The following is a 23,826-nucleotide window of genomic DNA, read 5'->3' as shown; positions in this document are numbered from 1 at the left end:
CCTAACCCTAACCCTAACCCTAACCCTAACCCTAACCCTAACCCTAACCCTAACCCTAACCCTAACCCTAACCCTAACCCTAACCCTAACCCTAAAAGCAGGTAGTGCAGATGAGAAGTTGATGCACGGCATTGTACACCAAGGGTTCCATCGATACTATCAGTCAGCCATTAAAAGCAAGATGAAGAAGGATCCTACGTTGTGTCGAACGCCAAGGGAAGATTTTGAAGGGCGCTGTGCAGGTCGTAGGTGGGTGAGCGCGGCGATGTTGTTCGTTTGCACTTGCGCTTGCCTCGAGCGCACTTGCTGCAACAAGGTATAGATGACGTGTAAGGTCTTCAAGGGTTGCGCATCAGGCCTTGCTGTGGATTTGGGCCCCTGATTCTGCAGTGGATGGTGTATGAGATCTTCGGCGACAATGATGGTAAAAGATGGAAGGATGAAGATGTAGAAGCATGTATGGAATCACTATGAATAGTTGGAAGATAAGAAATCTTCATAGACTGATGCCTGGCAGGATTAGAGGCTGATGAATGCGCTATGCCCAAAGCCAGTCGCAGTAATGGGTCATTTCCCGCACCGAAACACCCACAGCCCAACGATGAAGCCGTTCAAGACGCTGCAAAAGGGTGCATCCACTGTTCCATCTTGACCTGTATCCAATGCGACAGAGACACCACAGATTTCCAAGCATACATGGCGAACATCGACCCACCGCCGTCAAGGCCGACCCAAAAATGTCGCATATCCATGTCGCTCACCTTGATCCTTATCAGAGACACACCTTGCCATGCTGGATTATCATTCATTGCATTCGAAATACTGATCTGGCGGATGTGCGGCCGATGTTTGAGATGTTGAAGGGTGGGCGATTCGACTGGCAGCCTTCTGCAGACATTCCAGCAACAAACTGAGTATCCAGCAATGATGAGCGGCATCGATACACCCTAGGGCATGTCTAAGCCATTGAGATACTGAGTCGAGAAAGCCAGTGTACAGTTTGTAGTTTTGGCATTGTCGACCACATTCCCAAGCAACATCATTTCTGGTCAGATCTTCGCCGGCCTTGCGGGATCATGATGCCCGGGTGCTGAGAGGATACGCGCCAAAATATCAGTCCACCTTGATGGCTTTTGAGCCCAGCGGAAGGTCGTCAAGTTGGGCGCTATGATGGCCGACGGCGAAGAAGCGGCTGTGGGTCGAATGAAGTCGCAAAAATGGGTGGGAGGATGTCGCAAGGGATACTAGACGCCATATACACTGCCATTTAACCATCCACGGCATCGCTTGACCATAGAAGAGACTGGTTGTGCGGTGAGGGCAGCAGTGCAGGGTGAACGCGCGGCCCATTTAATCAGAATGATCAGATGGACCTGTTCGAAAATCGGATCCCAAGGCCAAGGCAAGGCCAAAGGAACACTTCAACACAGCAGAATGATGGCCAGAGCAGAGCTAGAGATGGCTTGTGAATTCCTAGATGTAGTTTTGGAGGTACTTGATCGATCGTAGACTATGAAAATGACCGCCAACGGAGGATTTGAAGGTGAAAAGAGCATGAGAAGCAATCAGGTCTGGCTTCTAAGATATCCAGTGGCAGCACCATAAGGATTCTGGAGCAGATGTAAGTACATCAAAGATGCATCAGGATCTTAGCTATCGAATGGTACTCATTGCATTCCATCAAATTTGAGTTGAGATGTAGTTACGGGCCTGAGCAAATGTGGACAGAATAGGCAGGGAGTGGGAGGGGTGGCATGTCATCTGAAAGGGGTTTTTGCCCACTTATAAGGTATGGAATAGGCAGGGGTATTCACGGGTCATAAGTATAGAACAGGACGAATGCTTGTGCTGAGGATAGGACTTGGGCGAGATGTAGGTGACAAGAATAGAAATTGTAAACTAAGGAATAAGACAGCGGAAGGCTGCCTACGTATGTCTACCAAGTACGAGCATGAGAGCGCATGGTGGTGATGTGGATGAAGCCCACGGGAGCCGACTCTCAGCAGGAGAACAGGGAAAGAAGAGGAGAAGCGAGATTGCATGAGCCCAGTGGAGATGTCCGAGCTGCAGGATAAGGAAGAGGCAGAACAAGTGACGACGTGATGGACGTTGTCGACGAGTAAAAGAGCGAGTAAGACAACGTGACAGAGCGTTGCCAGAAACGAGCAAGCTAAGCGCGGAACGATAGGCATAGTGCTGAGGTGGTAAGCGTCGTTGAAGGGCGGAAGATAGAAGAGCCGCGATGAGTTGCCAAAGCATGTGGTGCGGGAAAGTCGGATGCGGAGGTTTAACGCTGCGTGTTCGTTACAAGTCCCCATCAAAGACGCTAAACGAGCGACACGGGAGGGCGTGGCCCTGGTTCTTGATCGGATGCTTCCCGTGTAGCCATCGTGTCCAAGAATTTTGGCGTTCGCAACCAGTAGACTAAACTCGTTTGCTTTCCAAAGTACTCCTTTTCTTCATCCGTTACTGGAAGATCGGGTATGCCTGAAGGCCTGGGGAAAGCTTCGCCCATCATTTCGGATGCAAGAGCAAAGAAAGTTTGATGCCTACACCACAGGTACCACTCCGTCTTCATAGCGTTAAACTTCATAATGTTGTTGGCACCAGGGAATGCTTGCAGCTGCTCGCTTTGATCGATCAGCTTTTTGCCAGTTTCTACCAAATACCACGACCCCTGGTTGTATGAGAAAAGCTCGGCAAAAGCCGTCGCGTTGCACATGGGATCGGGTATGTCCCTGTCGTACAAGAAGTGATTAACGACAACAGCAATCTGACACCTACACTGTTTTGGCCCCTTGTTCCTGTGGGGCCGCCAATGATGTGGTTCCTTGGAAGAACTCGCTTGAGATCCAGAAGAAGAAGGCTGCTGGGACTCCGCTTGGGTGTTGCCTTGAAGCTTCTTTTTGACGTAGATACAGTAATCCGAAATCACTCTCGTCATTCCCTCGATTGCAGAAGAAAAGCTTGTTGGAAACTGGTACTCTCTGTGACAAGTGTATTCGCTTGTTCCTCCTGCATAGCAAGTGGGTGGAGACGCTTTGTGGATTGGACCTGCATGATCTGGGTCTCGTGTATTCTTCTTCTCGTTTTGGGGGTACTTCTTGTTGCTGTAGTGGTGGAAGGCGTGACCAGGTACCTGTGGAAGAGACGATTTCCCCGTGTCGCCTCTTGCAACTGCATCCAAAATCAGAATTGCCACTTCAGCAAGTATTCGTAAGGAGGCTTCGGGATCACCTTTCTCCATCGGCTGCTCTAAGTTCTTGAAGTCCCTTTTAAACAGATCCTCGAACCAATCCGGCTCACCCAAGATGTGTTTCGGCAGTGACGTCTCGAGCGTCCTCCAACCAAATTGGATCCACCCAAGATTGCAGTGATGATGCACGGGAGGAGGAGCTGTATACTCCGCTCGCCTCGATCGATAATTGAAAACTTCACGCCAGCAGCGATCTTGACAGCTTTCATCTCCTTCAAAGACCGTGAACGTCTGCTCAATGATGAATTCCACCTGTGTGGTCATCAGCGTATCAGACAGTCCTGATGCACTTGCGTCGCCCGCTTTATTTTCACCAGAGTCTCCGATGGTGCCTTCGTGCTCAGGACCCGTTTTAGATGCAGATCCAGAGGGATCAACGCACGGACTCTTGCCTTTGGAGCTCACGCAATTTCCTGAGAAGATGCCTTGTATAAGGATGGTGCCAAAGAGTAGTATGCGCAAGCCAATACAAGGCTGAGAGGTCTGCATAAGTGTCTTCATCAAAAACAGACTTTTGATGGCTGGAGTGTGAAAGGTTTGTCTATCAAGAAGGGACGAGATCACGGCTTAATCGATGTATCTTATAGACCGCGATATTTTCAGGAGCGCGATTTAGGAGACTCCGACGCGTGCTGGAGACTTTGCGTTGAGTCTGGATCACACGCCTGTCATACTCAAAGTCTCGCCTGCAGTCGTCTTGGCCAGGCCTAGACTGTGTCCTCCGGCACTTATTCATCAAAATGATACACTGTTTTCCATGTTTGGGCTCCCCTTTGACACATGCAAGGTCAAGCTGGAGCGAAGCTGGCAAATATTTGCTGTGCGAGTGACAAGTATTTGAAGAAGCCGACTCAGCCAAGACGCCCCTGAGGATTTTTCAGGGTCTAGCGCGTTCGCTCTTCATGACAGGCATTCTCACAATATCATTGTCAATATACCAGCAGTATCGGTATGAGCTTCCGTACGGGTCGGCATTCACTAATTAAGAAGGTAGGCGAGCTCTACCGCGCAGCTCAATCGCAACAAACGGCGGAAAGAAGCGCAACACACCGACGACTTCACGCGCGATGACAGTAGCAGCATCGCGAAGGCGGCAGCAGTCAGAGAGCCGTTGGCGCTTGGTGTGAGAGCCAAGCGTGTCTGAATCTTCTTAGACCAGAGGTTTTCCTCCTTGTCCAACTATATGATATGACCAGGCCGAATGAAGATGCAGATCTTGACACCAGACTTGATCTTGTCTAGCACTTGATCTTCCGCAGTACTTCCAACTCAGGGTCGAGCTCTTACATCGCGCAAACCCAGCGAGTACATCATCACTAGCGACAATGGCAATGACTTGTTGCCCGTACCTTGTGTGAGCAGACTATCGCCGACCAAATCAATCGCAAGGATGACAAGTTTGCATCTCACTGGCGTGCCGATCGCGAGCGGCCCAATTGGTTGGCGAGAATATCAAGGACAATATGGAGCAGCAGCGAGGATATCTCGGTTATGTCAAGCCCTTGCTGCATGATGTCAAGGACATGCCAATTCGCAAGAGGGTCATATTCACGGCGCACGCAATGTGTATCGTTACAGTGCTGTGTGTCCGCATCTCGAGGTGTGATTGCTTGGATGATGCTGAGGCTCCTGCGACTGCCCGGTCCATGGTTTGGCAAGCCTGCCTTCTAGCCAGAGACAAAATCTAATATGTTCGTCGCCAAGTCTGGCGTGTGCGTAATGGATTCCGCAAAGATGAGTCTGCATCCAGCAAAGGGATTCGCGAGCAAGCCTTGAATTGGATATGAAATTGGATATGCCGTCTGGCCAGTTGTTGTATGACTATATTTGTGCATCTACTTCGCGTCGTACGCGTGCTGCCAATTTTGTTATTTTGTGATTTTGTTGCCGGCGTGTCTGACATAGACGAGCGGCACCTCTGCATTTGATCCAGACCGCGTGTCGCCATGCATGCACACTGCTGGTAGAGTCTGCCAGGCACAAGAGTTCCTCTTGCTCTCATTGTGCGTCTTGCAGTCCACCGGATCCAGTCGAATTGGAGGCACTCATCGACAGGTCTTACTGCCAGCCTGACGCGCAACACCGCGCAACGCGCTACGCCCTGTACGAATAGTTGAGACTCGTCATTCGTTCCACGGAACGCACGGTCGGCGTAAGTCTTGACAATCTCAAGTCAATGTATTGTTTTGGCCTTGGGCGTCTCAACCCATGGCTCAGAGTGGCTGCTATTCTGCTCATCACGACGTTTGTGGTCGGCGGGTATTACTTGCACTCAATGGTGAGACACCATCAACGACATACAAGGCGCTTGAGCGAAATGTTGGACTCGCCTTTCGTGCAAGGCTGCGGAGATCCTGTTGCAGCGGCGGCAGCCTATCCACGAGAAAACGCAGCCTTCGTTATATTGGCTCGCAACTCGGAGCTTGACTCGGTGCTTCACTCCATGTCATCACTGGAACATCACTTCAATCGATGGTTCCAGTATCCTTACGTCTTTTTGAATGATGCAGCATTCACGGATGCATTCAAGGCTGGCGTGAGCAAAGGAACAAAAGCAAATGTCGCCTTCGGTCAAGTGAACTCGAGCATGTGGGGCTTTCCAGAGTGGGCAGACAAAGCACGCTATCGAGAAGCCATGGCACAACAAGGTGATCGAGGCATCAAGTATGGCGGACTTGAAAGCTATCACCACATGTGTCGATTCTTTTCTGGTTACTTCTTCAACCACGAGCTCGTCAAGGATCTTGAGTTCTTCTGGCGTGTCGAACCAGATGTAACGTTCTTTTGTGACCTAACTTACGATCCTTTTCGCATGATGAAGCAGCATGGAAAAGTATATGGGTTTGTCATTGCACTCAAGGAACGTCTCAACACAATTCCGACCCTGTTTCGCCATGTAGAGGCGTGGAGGCAAGAGCATCGAATCAAGGAGACGAGCTTGTGGCCATTTGTTCTCAAAAGATCGCTCTTCGCCAGCATCAAGGCCTTCATCTCTGGTCGAATGAAAAGCGCGGATTACAACCTGTGCCACTTCTGGTCCAACTTTGAAATCGCGCGGGTCGACTTTTTCCAAAGCGAACGATACATGTCGTTTTTCAACGACCTAGATAAGTCTGGTGGTTTCTGGCTTGAACGCTGGGGCGATGCGCCTATTCACACATTTGGCGCAGCGTTACTCCTGGAGGCCGAGCAGATTCATTACTTCAGGGACATTGGCTACCAGCACTCTGATATTGCTCATTGTCCGGCAAACGCCCCATCTCCTCTGATTTGGTCGCCAAAGGAAATGTACAACACGTCTGACGGCACACAAACAATGGATGATCAATTTGATGAACCAAAGCAAGGTGGCCATGGCTGTCGATGTAAGTGCCCACTTGATTACATTGACCTTGAGTGGAGAGGAGGATCATGTATGAATGAGTGGGCTAAGGTTGTTGGCGGTTGGCTAAAGTAGGCCAGCCTCGGCCATCTGCGCATCTGAAACCATGTGTGGTCCGTTCATGAGTGCTGCAACACCTCGAGCTCTACATTGGAACGGCAGAAAGTTGAGCGCGGCGGAGCGAAGTCAAGCTTGTATAAGAGACTGTTGGAATACTGCACCGATAGACTATAGACCCACATTATCATGCATGCTGAAAGGACAGCCTCATCTCGCAGAATGCTTCGTCGACTAGCTTCAGCAAAGAACAGCATAGTCGCCCGGTCCAGGCCGTTCGCGCAACCTACCAGCAGCTCGTTCAGCGCCTCGCTGCCATGTGCCACAAGCTTGGGCGCATGAATACCCGGCAATGGCACATGTCCGTTATAAGCGCCAAGTCGTTCCATGAGCATTGCATCGCAGGCTACTCTATGTTCTTGGATTCCAGGCAAGCATCATCTCTTGCGCTCGCTGAGCATGCACTCTCCAGCTGGATAATTGTCAGAGGAGACATCTGCTCGGCCCCAGTTTCATAATCGGCAGTCTTATCTAGCTCGTCATCGGAAGTCGCATCCGGTTTGAAGTCAGTGAAGCCGTTGAAGGGTTTGCTTTCAAGGACAGAGCACCCAATCGTCGCAAAGAGAAGCCAGGATCAGCCTGCAGTACCTGTGTCGAGCTCTTCCAGAATGACGGCCATAGCTTTTCGAAGCACAGGAGTCATAGGTAGCAGTATTGGTCGTTCAATGCCATCTTTTGACCATTTACGTTCAACCCAGTCGTTCTCCGGCGACACAGCCTTGGTCCAACGCAACTCTAGTATCCTTGCTTGCACAAGTCCATCAACACAAGATGTTCCCAATTCCTGGCACAAGCCAAAGTATGGTAGCGAGAATGGTGATGTGGCAAGCCTTCGCATGACACTGATAAGATGCTCGCGCGTGAATGTCTGACTGCCTGCTCCTTGATCTGCTTCCACCGTTACAGCCGTCATGGGCGAAAACGTCTCAAACCGATTGTGTGTCAGATGGAATTGAAGCAACGTGTATGCTTGCACCTTAAGTTAGCAGGGATTGAAGCGGTGATTCTTACAAAAATGGCAGATGTCAAGGGCGACAGATTGCCATCAGCATTGACATATGCATCCACGTAATCGGAGATATGCGAGAGTTTGCCGCCAAACATGCTGTAGATTTCGTCAAAATCGACCAGAGGTCGCAAGTCTGCAGGGTAACGTATAATCAGCTCATCCATGAAAAAGTCGTAGGCATCTTGACGTGACGGATCTGCAATGGTATAGACGGCGCAATGTTGTCCAACATTGAGGCGACGCAAAAAGTGCTGGAAGAATGAATCGCTCGTGGAGAAGATGCAGAAGCACAGACGGTCTTGTTTCGTCAGCACAATCAGCGTATCGAGAAAGACCTTCAGCGCAAGTTCGTCGTTGATGAGGGCTGGTAACTTGTGTGCTTCATCCTGTCATTAGTCGGGCTTCAGTGCTTGACGCGTACCATGAAGAAGACTAGTGGCCGCTTGACAAAGGGCTCTTCTGATCCTTCTTGCGTCTCTGCGTAAGGTCGAGCAGGTTGATAGGCATCTGCCATACGTGCTTTACTCGAAGTCAACTTTGATACGTCAACCTTTCCCGATCCCTCATCATCGTCTTCAACCACAGGCTTAGTGGAAATCTGCCAGTATGAGAGCATGCCGGACTGCAGAGACTCCATCAAACTGGCAATATCTGCCACAGTTACGCGATAATCGTTATTGGACTCCTTTTCCTCAAGCTCAAGCACCATGTGCTTGAAGACGAGCCCGTTCTTCTGCACATCTTTGTGATTGATGCCTTCAAAGAATTGCTGAAATTGTTGACAGAGCGTAAAGTACAATGAGCGCAAATCAGCAAAGCCAGATATACGGAGATCAAAGTTGAGAACGTGGTATGCTTCACTGGCGAGCACTTGTCTGAGTAGGGCAGTCTTTCCAACTGACGTTGCGCCAAAAATGACGCTAAAGGCTGGATTGCCTGCAAGGATGCGCTTCAATAATTGTTGCTCTCGCTCGCGTCCATGAAAGCCTGGAAGCCTGGAGAACGTGTGCTTTCGAGGTATCTGCTTCGCTTCCTGCCTTATTTTGAGGTCATCCTAGACGTCAATTAAAACTCGAGAGCTGATGCGCATACGCGAGCCTTTTGCAGCAGATCTTTGGACTCATTGAGCTGTTTGATGGTCTCTGCCGGTTGACTGATGACGCCGAGGATTTCGCCCAAGCCAAATAGATTACGACGCTGATTCAAGAGAGCACTTTGAAATCTACCTTCACGAAGCGTGCAGCGAAGCATTCAGTGTAGCAGAGCGCAGTCTCTATAGCTGAGCATGGGTGCTCAACTCGTGGCGTCATTGCAAGCATCCTCGCGTTGCAGCGCGACAATTCATCTGCGCGTTCGCTCTCACGACGCCAACATGCACCATGAATGCGCGCACAGGGCTCTCTAGCATATACCTCGCTGTGCAATGCCTGAGCCTCTACTTGATGCATTCAGCGGCGCCGCTGCCATACATGGACGAGATTTTCCATGTCTCGCAAGCGCAACAGTATTGTGCTGGCAACTACAAAGACTATGATCCCAAGTTGACGACACCGCCTGGCCTATATCTACTCTCGAGCCTGCTTCACATGCTCGGTCTCCCTTGCTCACTCATTTTTCTTCGTTTGCAGAACCTAGTGCTTGGCCTATGTGCCCTGCCAATGCTCTGCAATCTGCTTGCATTGTCATCACCTCCAAACAAGTCTAGCTGGGCATACGTATCCTCAACCATGCCGCTCTTTTCGTTCTTCTCGCTTCTCTACTATACTGATATACTCTCTACGTGTCTCGTCCTTGGTACATTTGTACTGTTGCAGCGAGATGCTGTCAAGTCTGCCGCTATCGTAAGTGACTATTGACCCGGGCAATGCTAATCAAATAGGTCGGCTTTGCATCTCTATGGGTACGTCAGACCAATCTCATATGGGTCTTTGCGTTCGTCGTGCATCAGGCTCTTGTTGCGCAAAAGACTAGTCGGATGACGCTCGCGGCTCGGCTGGTGGAGCGCACCATCGCAGTCCTTTGGCAGCCAGTAAAGATTGGTAGGCGCTACGCAGCATTTATACCGATTGGTGGCTTTACAACTTGGTTCATGTGGTGGAACAAGTCCGTCGTGCTTGGTACGTGCAAGCTTTGCCAGGCGCAGCTGACAATAGGAGATCGCTCCAACCATGTTGCTGGTTTCCATCCTGTTCAGATGCTCTGGATGATGACCTTTTGCATTGGAATGAACTGGCCCCTCTTCTGTACCTGGCATTCTTTCGAAGTCTGCAAGAGACGCTTCAAAAGACCAATCTACCTGATGACCATCACGTTGGCATGTTACGTGGCTGTGAGACTGACGTATGTTGTTCTACTCTATGCAACACTAACACTAGTCAACCGCATCCATTCATCTTGGCAGACAATCGGCACTATACATTCTACGTCAACAGATGGATCTTACAGAGACTGGCACAACCCTTTCAGGCCGTGGCGTTCACAGTCAGTACCATCCTCTGGTTCGATTCTCTCGCTTTAATGGATGAAGTGACTGCGAGCATGATTGTTGCTGCAAGCTTTGTGAGTCTAGTGCCCAGTCCGCTCTTGGAATTTCGCTACTACATGATTCCTAATGTCATCTGGTGCTCGTTGGTCATACATCAGGCTACAAGTTTGCGCAAACAGGTGCTCTTTGGTTGGTTCATGATTGTTCATGTAGGGGCTGTCGGTCTTTTCGTTATGAAGCCATTCGTCTGGGCGTCTGAGCCTGATGCTGCCCAGCATTTCATGTGGTAGCGAGCTACGATTGGCATCATCGCGACCAGATACCGCTTGCTCGAAGGCCTTCATCATGCCGTTTGAAGCCTCACTCTGACCTGTATGGGACGTGCTTTAGCCTGCAGCTTGTATTAAGCCTGCTAGGTTCTTGTAGTCGGCAGCTGTAAGCCCAGAAGAAGGCGATTTGCTACGTCATTTGCACTGGTCTTCCTGCAAGATCCGTTGCAATTGCATGGGCTCAAATAGATGAGAGTGCGGCTGATAGCAGGCTACACGCTCTGTGAAGCTGCCTGAGTACAGGTGTCACAGTCACTGAGTCACAGTCTCACCGACTCACCGTCACATGCGTATTTTACGAATCGTTGGCAACGGCTGCGCGGGAAGGAAGATCTTGCGTATTTCCCGCACCGAGGAATGTTATTTTGCACCAAAGTTGACCAAAGAGGCTGAAGCAAGTGCAACGACATGCGACACAGGCAGCACGCCGCAGCAGGCCCAGAGTATAAGATGAAACAGATGTCCACTATGGAACCGCTCCTTAGGCTGGCCCTTACCACACACTCTCTTACGACACTCTTTCTTCGACACGGCAGGTCCATCGACATATACACAGCGGCAATACTTCATCAACAGCAATGCAGATTTCAGGAAATCTTTTGTTGAGCTATCTCATCACGACTGGCTTCGTAGCAGCAGCACGTAAGTCTCATGCCCCGTCTGAATGTTGCTAACGAGATAGCCATGTTGCACAATGAAAAGACTGCGCACATGCACCAGCGTCGGCAAGACTGGGGCGCCATTGACTGGAGCAAGGTCAAATATGACTTTACCAATGTGGACTGGTCCACGGTGAAGTATGACCTCTCCAACGTCGACTTCAACACCGTGCAAGTTGCGTATGTCACTCCTTGAGCCCAACAATGCTAACAAGCAGCGCTCCACCAGCACCATCTCCCAACGCTCCGGCATACAGTCCCCCCGAAGTAGCGGCCGCACCCGCTCAGGTTTTGGCGGCACCAACGCCGGCGCCTGTCGTGGTTCAACAGTCGGTTGTCGCTGCACCTGCTATTGGCACAAGTGGTGGCCGACGCGGCCTCGGGTGGGATCCCAGCTCGCCGGCAAGTTCGGCACTCAAGTATATTGGCAACAAGGTTGGCTGGTACTTCAACTGGTCGCCTGAGCCTTCTGCTGGCATGCCAGGCAACTGGGAATTTTACGCCAACCAGTGGGGATCCGGCGATATCCAAAATTTGGCGAACCGTCTGCAAGGCCGACCCAAGTTGATTGGCTTCAACGAGCCTGATTCTGCAACACAAGCACACTTGAGCCCTGGAGCTGCCATTTTGTTGTACAAGCAATACTTGACTGGCCTGAAGGGACAAGGCAAGATCTCGCAGCTCGGTACTCCTGCCATCACCAACTCGATGCAACCAGGGGAAGGCTTGAGCTGGCTCTCGCAATTCATGGCTGGTTGTGGTGATTGTGGACTTGACTTTGCTGTTGTTCATTGGTACTCGACTGACTTTGAGGACTTTAAGAGGCACGTCACCACAGCGCACGAGATTACCGGTCTCCCCGTCAATGTGGCAGAGTTTGCCTACACGTCGTGGCAGTCTAGCAATGAACCCTCTGAAGCAGTTGTACAAGACTTTATGAACAAGGCTGTTGCATGGCTCGAAGCGCAAAGCTTTGTCTCTGCGTACGCCTGGTTTGGTTCCATGTATGTGAGTGAAGCCAAGTATCCCTCTCTTGGTGCTGCCAACTCGCTCATCACGCAAGATCTCAACAGCCTTACGTCGCTGGGTTACTCTTACGCGGGCTGAAGCAGCTGATGAAGATTTTTTTTGATGACCCATCGAGAAATGAAGTGATCGATGCATTTCCTATACTTTTCTACAAAGCGCAATGACTGAGGCTGCCCTGCAGGCATGATCACAGCCTCGTCGTCTTGCTGCCATATACATCTTTAGATAGCTTGAAATACTATGTTTACAAATTCGCTGGCCGTTCGGCGCGCTTCTTGAGATTGCGCTCGGCTGACACGCGTAACGCTGCATGTTGCGAGACCATGATGAGATTCTTGTCTTCATCATAGCCGCGTGTTGTAATGTCGAAGCGACCATTGAGGAGAGATTCGCTTTGCACTTGCAGGTAGCACCACTTGCCGCCCTTCTTGGGCCGCTGTTTGAATTGCAAGTCTAGTGACAATGTCGGGTACCAGCCTTTTTCGTTCTCAATCACGCGCAGGGGCAACGGCGTCATGAGGTCGCTGATGAGGCCGATAGCAAGTAGATCCATCTCGGCATCGTCCTTGAACTTGAGCCAATTGAGCTCGGTGGCTCGATCATAAGGGAATGTCGGCAGGAGGTAGTCAAAGTTTTTGGCAACGCGCCTAAATTCTGTGTACTCTGGATCCAGCTGCTTACAGTCCTTGCGATCGGGAATATCTGCATGCCGGTCGGTCGTGAGTACAGAGGGTCCTTCTTCGCGCTCGAGGTTGCCCATGATGGCGAATCCATGAATGAGGGAGATCCACCGGCCGTCCTGCTCTTTTTGTTGGAAGGTGATGTTGCAGTTGCTGTAGTTTCTGCCGGTTTTGATGTCCTTGACGAGGATGCGAGCTGGTCCGACCTGTGCCTTGACGATGAAGTGGACCCCGAGCTGAATTGGATCTGGCTGGTCGAGTTTCGCGTGCACCTGCTTGGAGTGTGTTTCGAGTGCATTGAGAATGATAGCGAGAAGATACCCTCCGTGGGGAACTGCGCCGATGCACCATGTTTGGAGGAGGTTTGCGGCATAGACGCCTGTTTCCTGGGTGGCCTCTACGGCGATGGCAGTAGCAAAGGCAGACATGCTGCCTGGAGGTTGTAGAGATGGAGGCACCCAAGTATGCTATATTTGACGTGTCTACGGCGATGACCGATGCGGAGGCCCAGACCCCCCGGTGTCCGCTTGTATGGTTGCTGTTGCTTGCGTTTGTGTGTCCATCTCGACGGCAACTTCCGACTGAGCGTGAGATTTTGGGAGTCGAATTGGGACTGCGAAATGGAATCAACAGAAGCAGAACAGAGCAAAGTACAGACTGAACTAAGTGTAAAATACAGCAAAGAACAGACAGAACAGCAACAACATGAGCGACACAGAAGACGTCCAGGTCCAGCAGACTTCAAACGTCCTCCCACAGGACATCCTCGACAACGCAGGAACCATCAAGCTCTTCAACAAATGGGACTACTCCGGTTTGTGATTTCTCCATCGTTGCTTCCATTCTCCATGTGACCGACGCACAGCGCTTCCAGCAAGCTCCCCACAGCTCAACGTAGCGCTGTGCAACACGCATAGGAATTCTAGCCACCGATGTACAAGGAGTGAAGGGGCTGACAAACTTTTTATATAGATGTTGAGGTCAAGGATATCTCCCTCGTCGACTACATTCAGCTCAGGCACCCAGTCTACCTCGCACACACTGCCGGCAGGTACGCCGTCAAGCGTTTTCGCAAGGCACAATGCCCCATCGTCGAGCGTCTCGTCAACGCACTCATGATGAACGGCCGCAACAACGGAAAGAAGCTCATGGCTGTTCGCATCGTCAAGCACGCCTTTGAGATTGTTCACCTCCTCACAGACTCCAACCCCATCCAGATCCTTGTCGATGCTATCGTCAACTGTGGTGTCCGCGAGGACTCGACCCGTATCGGATCCTCTGGTACCGTGCGCAGGCAGGCTGTCGATGTCTCTCCGCTCCGTCGTGTCAACCAGGCCATTGGTCTCTTGACTGTCGGTGCCCGTGAGGCTGCCTTCCGCAATGTCAAGACCATTGCCGAGTGTCTTGCCGAGGAGCTCATCAACGCCGCAAAGGGTTCTTCCAACTCTTACGGTATCAAGAAGAAGGATGAGCTCGAGCGTGTTGCACGATCCAACCGTTAATCCCCTTCTATCACTTGCATACGATGCCTTTGTAGAATTTGGTGTCTTTCTATCTTTTTCGTGGTCATGAATGCTAGCTGCTATGTGATATGAGTCTCTGTGAATATTAGGCACCTTGAGGGGAGCCTGTAGCCGCCCACTCCGGATGCAAGGCTTCCACCTCGCTCGCCAGTGCCTCAACCTCAGACAGCAATACAGACATGGCTGCATCCCACTTGGCAGAAGCAGGCCCTTGTTGTTGTTCCTCCTGACTCGCAAAGTCAATGATGCCAGAGACTTGATCAATCTTGCCCATCAAACGACCCGACTCAATCATACCGCGTGCAAAACGTTCTGCTTTCGCTGGGGTTAAGCCAAGGAGTGTTGCAAGTGTCTCAGTTGCGATATTATCAAAGATCTTGGAAGCAGCGAGAACGTTGTGCTCAATGACGGCGCGTGTCAAGACAGTGGTGCCATCCGCCAGCAAGGCCATTTGATGCGGTCGCAGGGTCGCGGCAAACTGCTCGAGCTCAACAGGCGTAATCAACCGATCAAGGAACATCTTTTCCAGGATCGTAAAATGCTCTAGTGAATGCGTCGCCTCATTCTTGTAAAGTGTATTGAGAAAGTTGGATCGAGGCGGTCCAGCGGGAGCTAATACAGCGCAGACCAGTGCAGCTGCCAAACAAAATTGTCGTTCTTCTGCTGCGACATGGTCCGACATGAGGGACAGCTCATAGTATCGAATACCTGCATCGAGGAATCGTCGCTTCGCATCAAAGATTCGCGCTTGGCATAGTTTGAAGTGCACAAGGATGGCAGGATCTGTTGTTGGGGTGACGAGATGACTGGCTCGGTTGAGGTAGGCGTCTGCCTCAATCGCTTCGTCCTCTTCTAGCAAGCATCGTAGAATGCGAATGTATATGTTGAGCTTCTGATTGTCGGAGATGCTGCGCTGACCAGACTCGAGCGAAATGGCTTGCAGCATGCGTGCAGCCTCCATAAAGTCATGCTGGCCTTCAAACACGGTGGCCAGTGTTTCGCGCAACAAGGAGATTTGCTCTTCAAATACGGCTGAGCGCACTGTAATGCGATCAAGCATGAAGCGCAAGTGGTCTTCATCGTCTTTGAGTAGTTCAATGATGGTTGAAACAGCAGGACGGAGCGTCACTACAGAGAGGTTGCAATCTTGGCCTAGCATTGCATTGATGAGAGGCTTGAGCTCAGACTTGTCTGTAGCTTTGATGCGAGCAATGAGGGCATCTCTCTGTGCATCACTTGGCAGCTGCTCAAGCTCAGCAAGCGAAGCCATGTCTTGTGGCAATCCCTACGCGTGTGTAGCGGCAAATTGGCAACTGTCGTCGTGTGAGGTTATTCAGATGACTACAAGCACTGCTCCCGTCGTCCTTTCTTCCCACTAGTTACAATATACTCTGCACATGTACACGTTTTGCTACAGAATCAGCGAGCAAGAACCAGTTTCCCTTCAGCATCATACCATGCGATAGCTCTCAATTTGTTTGGCTTACAGTACTCGCGTATCAAGACCCAGAGAGACATGGCACAGCCAGCCCAGCAGTAGACACGAAGGTGACTTGGTATGCGATGTAGTGAGACCCATGCCAGTGAAGCACTTTTAATGCAGCCTTCGAGCTTTTTCCAAAGATCATCTAGTGCAGACTGGGATAGATGATGGTCTCTCGCGTTGATGGCCCAGTATCCTCGTTCAAGCGATATCAGTCGACGCTTCTGCACTTTTGGCTTGGGCTGAGGCAACTCTATGAGAAAGTCCGGCAGAAAGGGAGGATTTGTATCATGCTGGGTCGGTAGTTCAAAGGTCTCATAAACTTGGTCCACAGGCCAAGGTGTGTCGACCTCTGACGTCTCGACAGCATGCTCGTGCCTGGTGTGTTTCTTCCCACGCGCTGGCGAGAGTGGTGGTAGCATGAGGCCAGTCTTCTCGATCATCTGCGAAGAATCCGCACAGTAAAACGGTGAAGTTGCTTCAGCCTCGATGAAAGCCGGTAGAAGCGCCGGCATCGCCTTCTCTACCGGGACACTTGGTCGTTTCTGTTCGGGAGAAGAATTGGTAGACCCTCTATCTGTTGTTCGCTCATCGGACTGTGGCGTCACTGACTTACCGTAGAAGGCTCTATTTTGAAAAGGCGGCTGATAGGGCTGAGGTGGATGGATAGAGTGGTCGACGTACAAGTGATTGACAAATTTGGAATCCCATATTGAGCGTGATGATGCTGACGTTGTACTAACTTGAGCCGGAGATGGCCGTGTCGGGCTAGACTGCTTTTGTAGTACTGCTAACGCCGAGAGATGGAGCGGCGGAAGAGAAAAGACCTGTGAGTCTTGCACAAGATCGCTGCGGTCTGTGTGGCCTGTCGACGGAGTCAGAACATGACCCGTGCCTTGCTGAACAGGCGTCGATAGCAAAGATTCTACAAGAAGCGAGCGATCGTTCCAATCGTGATGTACATCTGCCTCGAAGGAAAGCATGCAGTTTCTCTGTCTGCGATAGACATCTTCGGCTCTACCGCTGGAGGGAGCGCCGGCGTGAATGAGTGTTTCGACCGTGTGGGTCTGCATGCAGGAACTCAAGCATTGACAAGAAGAGAACGAGCAGAGGGATGCGTTATTTCGTAGCGAATGTCCGGGAGCTGTGTGTCATCTGCTATACAGGTAGCAGCTGTACAAGGAATTACTCGTCGCTGCTCAACTTCAAACGCGAAACTCAACAAAAATCACAAGCAGCAACTGACACGCTCAAACATCCAGCTCAACATGTCCAAGGAAGCAGCATGGAGCCGATTCATGGCTAGTCCATCCGCAGAGGCACTCGCTGCCAATGCTACTCTCCAGTACATCACCTCTCTGTACACAGTCGAGGGCGCTGCCAGCGTTGTATCGCACCTCAACACGACACGCAAACAGACGCGCAACTGGAAGGAAGCGACGCTCAAGGCGCGTGAAACCTCCTCGGAGCTGATTCTCGAGGCGGAACTCTCTGCCGAACTCGACTTTGATGGCCAAAAGAACCCTTGGTTGCCGGGCCTTGAGTCCAACATGTTCTCCGGCAAGAAGATCCATTGCGTGGTGGTGTACTTCATCTCGTTTGTTGAAGACAAGATCAGCAGTGTGCGCTTGTACTGGGATCAAGCGAATCTGTTGCGCCAAGTAGAGGCAATTGGTTCTCAAGGCAGGCGATGGCCCATTGCAGAAGGATCAGCTACTGTGCAGCTGGTGAAGCGCGCTCTTTCTGGCTCTACAGAGCAAGCACCCTCGCAAGGACAATCTGCTGTTCCTACAACGGCTGTGCCAGCTTCTCATGGCAAGCCTCCCGCACAAAAGGCTCCCGACTCCGAGTACACGCCAGCGATCGCCTCTCACGGCCCCCCGCAAGCACAGTACGACTTCTTGGCGCCTCAGTCGCAGGGAAATCCCTCAACAAGCCAGGCACGCAGCAGTGGTCCTGCACAGCGGTCTGTCAGCAGTGAGCATACACCGGTGGTGGCTACGAATGGTCCGCCTCAGGCACAGTATGATTTCCTTGCACCACAGTCGCTTGCAGAAAACGGCAACATTCACGGTCGAGCGTACAACCAAGGTCGACGCGGCCAGCCTGCGCCGCAGATGAATGTGTCTCAGGGAGAGTCTGCGCCTGCATTGGCAGCTGGTTCAGTGGTGGGATCCAAGGGGCCGCCTCGGCCTTCGTATGACTTTTTGCGGGGCGAGTGAGCATGTGTGTGCAGGGTCAAGAGCATTAGGCAGCTGCTAGTCTGGAAAGTAGTGCAGTAGTCTAACGTAGGCAGGAAGGATGTTCATTGCTTGTGTCAGGCTGTGTGTCTGGCAGATCAGTCTCTGGACGGATGCGGCTTCTCAAGGGAATGCGAAATTGGATGGCCGCAATCATTGGAATAGCGATTATACGACATAACCCTGCAGATGTAAGCCTGGATGCAGCCGTGGAAGGTTCTCTGGCTTTGTTCCATTGCCGGGTAAGTGTCTTCTATTTTCTGGTCCGATTTCCCCTTTCCCTCACTGTGATTGGCAATTTGTGGACTTGCCCAGCCCCTGAGTTGAAAATTCGCTGAGCGTGAGCAGATCCAGACAACGAAGCAGCACAAAACAACCAGAAGACTGGCAGAAGCCCACCTGAACGCTTCATCTCTTCCCCTCTGCTCGCTGCTCTGCTCACTCTGCTGCCAATGTGCTCGCTATATAGTCTCGTCATGCTCCCACAAACAGCTGCCACTAGGCCACCACACACTTCTCTGCACGAGACAACCCTCGACCCACTGCTGATTGCGCACCTGCATCACCACGCTCTCTATCTCCCTCATCTGTAAAGACGCTTCCCTGTACAATGCACATTAGCGCCCTGCTCGTCCTGTTCGCGGCAATTGTCGCAACGGATGCTCAATCCTCAGCGGCCCCAATCAACACGGCCACCATCACAGATGCAACAGGCGCCATTCAGACGCCCACAGGCAGCATAGCGCAGGTCTCGCCCACCTCCGCCGCACAGGTCATCTCTTCTGACGGTGTAGACCCGCTGCATGCTACTGATGCCGTCACGGCCATTAATCCGGACGCATCCACAGTCGCTACAGAGACGCTTTCAACAGACTTGGTATGCTCTTACTCTGCTTCGACCCACTCACTAACACACAGATCAAACCGACCATCGTCGCAGCCGTTGCCGCGCAAGATCTCTTCGCTCAAATCGCCAATGACGACCCGGTTCAAGTCCTCGGCGGCACCATCGTCAACCAAGTAGCGCCTGTATCACTCGATGCATCCTACGGCGGCCTCAACGGCAAGGCCATCCAGACCAACAAATTTTATGGCAACCTGCTCAATGGCGACCGTACACAAACAGTCTTTACCATGCCATACAGTCTGTTCTGGTCAAAATCAAGCAACGGCTTATGTGTCAGCAACGCTGCCAACACAGACTATGCTTTTGGCCCAAACAATGTCAGTCCCACATACTACTACTCGCCCATCTTCAGATGTCCTATTGGATTCACTTCTGCTGAAATGGACTCGGCACAAACCATGTCGCTTGGCAATTTGCAGCCTCACTCAGTCGATGTGACTTTCGCGCCTTCTAGCAATGCAGGTAAGATGAAGACGACCCTCACACAAGGCTCGGCATTTATTTCTATGACCTACACAAACCTGCAGCCCGTCTTGTTTTCTGGAACAGGCGCATTTACTTCGCTCTCGCCAGTCACCTTCAAGGTGCCGCTCAACACCAACGGCGTCAGCAAGTACCGCGTTACCTCCAACAACGGCGACACATGGCTTGTGTATGTCTTCCAAAGTGGAGGTCCAACATTTTCTTTGGCTATCAGCAGTGGTACTGCTGGCTCTCGCCTACTTGGCTCAGCTGGTTTTTCGGGTACTATTCAGATTGCCAAGCTTCCCACCGGCTTCACCTCCACCGATGAGGCCTTTTACGACTCTGGTGCTGGTACCTTCCCTACCACCATGGTCTTGACAGGTTCTGCGAGCGGCAAGACTGCCAGCTACACGTTTGACTACCAGCCAACCAGCTTGATCAGCAACCCGCTCTTGACCTACCTGTTCCCGCACCAGCAGCAGTCGGTATCGTCGGGTGCTTGGTCCGATCTCAAGCTCTGGTCTACCACCAAGGGTCTGATGCGCGCTCGATTTGGCAACACCTTGACCTTCAGCGAGGCTAACCTGCCTATTGACATTCAGTTCTTGCCATGGTCGCCTCTTGGCAACCTGCAAAATTACTCGGCCCCTGCGTTGCAAGCAATTGCTGCTGCTGCCAACAATGAGCTCAAGCAGTCCATCTCGCAGCAGTCAAATTTGGCTGACCTCTACTTTTCGGGCAAGGCGCTCGCCAAGTTTGCACAAATTTGTCTTGCCGTCAAGGATGTGCTCGGTGCCGATGCATCGGACTGTGTTTCGAGGCTTGAAGCGGCTACAGAGACATTCACCAACGGCAACAACCAAAACCCTCTGCGTTATGATGTTACCTGGAAGGGCGCTATTTCCAGCTGCGGAGAGGGGCAGACGCTTGACACATGGAAAGGCTGTGGCTTTGGAAACCCTACTTACAACGATCATCATTTTCACGCTTCCTACGTCGTCTATACGGCTGCTGTCTTGGCGCACTTAGATCCTGCATGGCTGTCGCGTGGAAAGAACAAGGCCTACGTCAACACCCTCATTCGCGACTTCGCAAACCCAAGTTCTGCCGATACCGCCTTCCCTGTCTTTCGCTCATTTGACTGGGTCGCAGGACACTCGTGGGCGCATGGTGTGCTTGCAAGTGGCGATGGTAAAGATGAAGAGTCGAGCTCAGAAGATTACAATGCATACTACGCCATGAAGCTGTGGGGTAAAGTCATTGGCGACACGTCTATGGAGGCACGCGGCAACTTGATGTTGTCCATCATGAGCCGTTCGATGCAAAGCTACATGCTCATGGCTAAGGACAACACCGTGCAACCACCAAACTTTCTGCACAACTATGTCTCGGGCATCACTTTCGAGAATAAAGTGGACCACACCACCTATTTCGGTACGAACACAGAGTACATCCATGGTATTCACATGTTGCCGTTGACGCCCATGAGCGCCTTTATTCGCACTCCCACTTTCGTCGCGCAGGAGTGGGATGCTGTCTTGAAGCCCATCACGCCTCAGGTGGAAGGCACAGGTTGGAGTGGTATCCTCTGGGCAAACTTGGCCATCTCCAACTCAACCGCCAGTTTCAATTACTTTGCAAACCCAACCTTCAACAGCAACAACCTTGACGGTGGAGCCTCGCTCACGTGGTACCTGACCTATGCCGCAGGGCTCGGTGGTGCGGGCAACTTCCAGCTCGCCGTCAATGCTACAGGCGGTCAAGTCCAGACAACTGTTGCACCGCAAGTACCCTCTGTTGCAGCAACGACCTCGATCGTCTCTTCCACACGACCTGCTAGTGTAACGACGACTCGTGCGACTTCGTCCTCATTTGTCGCGACTGTATCTGGATCTCCAGTCATTCTGCCTCAACCAACAACACTGGTCGCTAGCAGCACCATGACGTCTTCGCCCGTCTCGACAGAATCGACTTTGACTGCCGCATCTAGCAGTCAAAGCTCTTCAGTGCAGGCTACTCTGTCCAACGTCTTGACAACCATGATGGATTCAAGCTCGGCAGATGCCATTTCCACCACCGTCTTGGTCGCCGCAGGCAGTGCCAGTATGGCTCCTTTGCCTGCTTCCATCCCGGCACTCACTATCCCGGCATTCAGTATCCCGGCAATCAGTGTATCGACAAACTTGGTTGTCGTCGTGCCCTCGTCCGTGGTCGTTACCTCCATGCAAACAGTTGTTCTTTCCGCTAGCACTTCGATGATGGCGGAATCTATGCCTGTCCTTGTCTCAACCACTACAGTCATCGAGACTGTTGGTATCTCGACCAGCAGTGCCGTCGTCACCGTCGCACCTATCGCCGCGTCAGCAAGCACCATCCAAATTGTTGCCCCTGGCTCATCAGATGGCTCCAACGTTGCTCCGGTTGCCAGTGCCAACACTGTGACATCGACTGTTGTTATTGCCGCTCCAGTCGCATCAAGTCAGCCCGTGATAGCTGCTCCTGGTGTTGTTTCTCCAGCTCAGCCCAGCGGTGCAGGCATTCCAGTCATTGTTGTTCCAGGTCAAGCGAGTCAAGCGCCCGCGGCAATCAACAGCGCAGCACCCGTGGTCGTTCCTGCTAGTGGCAATGCGCCTGTCGTTGTCCAGCCTACATCTGGGCAAAACTCTGGCAGCGGCTCGCAACCCGCTGTTCCATTGGTCATTCCTCAACTGGGCTCCAACACTGGCTCGAATGCACCCATCCAAAGCAGCCCGATCTCGACGCCTCAGGTCCCTGTAGTGTCTGGCGGCTCCCCGGCTGCTGTTGTACCTGCTGTCAACTCTCCTGTTCAAAGCACACCTGCTTCCGACGGCATCAAGCCAACGTTCTCCGGCACCTGTGCTGGCACTCCATTCCAATCGGGCGCATACGCATGTTGGGAAGACAAGCAGCTTTGCCCAATTCAATCGGGCGTCATCTACCAAAACTGCAATGGTGCCTGCTACGACCCAAGTGTCTATACTTGCTCTAATGGCGCACTTTCACAAGGTCAAGGTCTCTCTGGCAATGCTTCAAGCGCTGGGAAACTGGCTACTTGTGGCTCGCAGAACTACAATTCGGCAGCGTACATTTGCTTTGGCGAGCAGCTGTGCCCTATCCAGGGAGGCATTGCCACACAAGTTTGTGGCAAGGATTGCTACAGCCCGTCCATCTACTCGTGCGTCAATGACCGCCTTGTACTACTGCGCCGGTAGATAGTCTCTTCGTAACGTTAATGCCTTCATCAAACCTTCCATTCCGACTACGCCATTCTCTTCATGGTCGCTGACGATATGGCTGAACACAACCTTTCTCGGCAGTGACGAGAAAAATGTTGAGAGACAGATGGCCGCCTTGTATCGCTGCGCCAGTAGATAGACTAGCTCATCACTCCAACGTCTCATGAGCTTCCTACCAAATTTTTGGCTATGCAAGTGCTTGATGAATCCTCAATTGGCAGATTGTTTTTTCGAGCTGCAGCAGGGCGCCAACCACACACCAGCTGTAACGAATGGTACAAACCACGGAAGCTTGGGCCTTTCCCTCATCTCTCAACATTGTGGTCGAGCGTTGATGACTTGGTCATCGTACATGCCACGCTGGAGAGAGGTTACTGCTCCTGCTGTCGTTTGAAAGCTCCGCACTCCAGATGCTTCCGTCAACATACTTGAACCTTATACAGCCTAAAGTGGCTCAGAATGCCGCGGCTCGCCGATTAACATAGGCTATCTCTGGCATTCTCTTTGCCAACACATGGTCGACTACGACCGGGTCGTGTGTCCAGGGGATGCCGAATATGCTCGCAAATAACCTGCAGGCGAATCTCGCATCAAAACAAAGATTTGCTACCCATCACTCCTCATTTTGATGCTGAATCGCGAGAATCTGTTCAAGGATAGAGAAAGATCCGGCATACTTCGCTATGGCTTGAAGTATAGACCTTGGGGGGGAGCAGCAGGGTTGCTGCACAAACAATTTTCGCAGGCCAAGTGTCATCATTTGGCATGCAAGGTCGCAAAGCAAGGACGACCAAGTGGATCTATAAATGGATCTGCTACTCCTCCCTTCTTTGTCACTTTCGCAAGCCGGATGCGTTCGTCAGCAAATACAGCGGGCCTAGCCCGTCTACCCCTGAGCTGCAGGTACTTAAGCCGCATCCATGCCAAGGGTAGGCTCGCCATCTCTACTTCTCATTGATTTTATCACCTCTGCGTTGCGATGCCTTCTAGCAGCCTTCTGTCATT

General features: G+C 51.7%; 11 protein-coding genes across 11 annotated transcripts; 6 read left to right on the top strand and 5 right to left on the bottom strand.

Annotated features, from left to right (window-relative positions):
• Positions 1-1,878: 1,878 nt before the first annotated feature.
• BCR37DRAFT_379750 (uncharacterized protein) lies at positions 1,879-4,241 on the bottom strand. The gene has a single exon (XM_040869328.1). It carries the CDS (start codon positions 3,755-3,757, stop codon positions 2,327-2,329), a length of 1,431 nt encoding a protein of 476 aa, XP_040725586.1. The 5' UTR covers positions 3,758-4,241; the 3' UTR covers positions 1,879-2,326.
• Positions 4,242-5,531: 1,290 nt separating this feature from the next.
• Positions 5,532-6,713, top strand: BCR37DRAFT_346931 (nucleotide-diphospho-sugar transferase; the record flags this gene model as incomplete). Its single annotated transcript, XM_040867730.1, has 2 exons — positions 5,532-6,196; positions 6,266-6,713. The coding sequence occupies 2 exons, from the start codon at positions 5,532-5,534 to the stop codon at positions 6,711-6,713; spliced, it is 1,113 nt and encodes a 370-aa protein (XP_040725585.1).
• A 616-nt stretch (positions 6,714-7,329) lies between these two features.
• On the bottom strand, positions 7,330-9,015 carry BCR37DRAFT_347309 (uncharacterized protein; the record flags this gene model as incomplete). Its single annotated transcript, XM_040867761.1, has 4 exons — positions 7,330-7,731; positions 7,767-8,150; positions 8,186-8,818; positions 8,857-9,015. The coding sequence occupies 4 exons, from the start codon at positions 9,013-9,015 to the stop codon at positions 7,330-7,332; spliced, it is 1,578 nt and encodes a 525-aa protein (XP_040725584.1).
• A 128-nt stretch (positions 9,016-9,143) lies between these two features.
• On the top strand, positions 9,144-10,539 carry BCR37DRAFT_392913 (alpha-2-glucosyltransferase Alg10; the record flags this gene model as incomplete). Its single annotated transcript, XM_040871225.1, has 4 exons — positions 9,144-9,605; positions 9,644-9,881; positions 9,921-10,104; positions 10,140-10,539. The coding sequence occupies 4 exons, from the start codon at positions 9,144-9,146 to the stop codon at positions 10,537-10,539; spliced, it is 1,284 nt and encodes a 427-aa protein (XP_040725583.1).
• Positions 10,540-11,099: 560 nt separating this feature from the next.
• Positions 11,100-12,590, top strand: BCR37DRAFT_320876 (uncharacterized protein). Its single transcript, XM_040866989.1, has 2 exons — positions 11,100-11,207; positions 11,568-12,590. Exons 1-2 carry the CDS (start codon positions 11,157-11,159, stop codon positions 12,342-12,344), a joined length of 828 nt encoding a protein of 275 aa, XP_040725582.1. The 5' UTR covers positions 11,100-11,156; the 3' UTR covers positions 12,345-12,590.
• On the bottom strand, positions 12,511-13,402 carry BCR37DRAFT_398668 (thioesterase-like superfamily-domain-containing protein; the record flags this gene model as incomplete). Its single annotated transcript, XM_040871760.1, has 1 exon — positions 12,511-13,402. The coding sequence occupies exon 1, from the start codon at positions 13,372-13,374 to the stop codon at positions 12,511-12,513; it is 864 nt and encodes a 287-aa protein (XP_040725581.1). The 5' UTR covers positions 13,375-13,402.
• A 218-nt stretch (positions 13,403-13,620) lies between these two features.
• Positions 13,621-14,500, top strand: BCR37DRAFT_379737 (40S ribosomal protein S5-B). The gene has a single exon (XM_040869327.1). It carries the CDS (start codon positions 14,062-14,064, stop codon positions 14,446-14,448), a length of 387 nt encoding a protein of 128 aa, XP_040725580.1. The 5' UTR covers positions 13,621-14,061; the 3' UTR covers positions 14,449-14,500.
• Positions 14,501-14,692: 192 nt separating this feature from the next.
• BCR37DRAFT_342041 (uncharacterized protein) lies at positions 14,693-15,547 on the bottom strand (the record flags this gene model as incomplete). Its single annotated transcript, XM_040867415.1, has 1 exon — positions 14,693-15,547. A coding segment is annotated over one exon (855 nt), but the record flags the coding sequence as incomplete, so codon positions are not given.
• Positions 15,548-15,888: 341 nt separating this feature from the next.
• On the bottom strand, positions 15,889-16,935 carry BCR37DRAFT_392908 (uncharacterized protein; the record flags this gene model as incomplete). The annotated part of the gene is made up of 1 exon (XM_040871224.1): positions 15,889-16,935. The coding sequence occupies one exon, from the start codon at positions 16,933-16,935 to the stop codon at positions 15,889-15,891; it is 1,047 nt and encodes a 348-aa protein (XP_040725578.1).
• Positions 16,936-17,220: 285 nt separating this feature from the next.
• BCR37DRAFT_392907 (uncharacterized protein) lies at positions 17,221-18,174 on the top strand (the record flags this gene model as incomplete). The annotated part of the gene is made up of 1 exon (XM_040871223.1): positions 17,221-18,174. One exon carries the CDS (start codon positions 17,221-17,223, stop codon positions 18,172-18,174), a length of 954 nt encoding a protein of 317 aa, XP_040725577.1.
• An 897-nt stretch (positions 18,175-19,071) lies between these two features.
• BCR37DRAFT_347360 (endo-1,3(4)-beta-glucanase) lies at positions 19,072-21,276 on the top strand (the record flags this gene model as incomplete). The annotated part of the gene is made up of 1 exon (XM_040867764.1): positions 19,072-21,276. A coding segment is annotated over one exon (2,205 nt), but the record flags the coding sequence as incomplete, so codon positions are not given.
• Positions 21,277-23,826: the final 2,550 nt, after the last annotated feature.

Source organism: Protomyces lactucae-debilis, assembly GCF_002105105.1.
Source record: "Protomyces lactucae-debilis strain 12-1054 chromosome Unknown BCR37scaffold_9, whole genome shotgun sequence".
Taxonomy (NCBI): domain Eukaryota; kingdom Fungi; phylum Ascomycota; class Taphrinomycetes; order Taphrinales; family Protomycetaceae; genus Protomyces; species Protomyces lactucae-debilis.
This window is presented reverse-complemented; position numbering and strand designations above follow the sequence as displayed.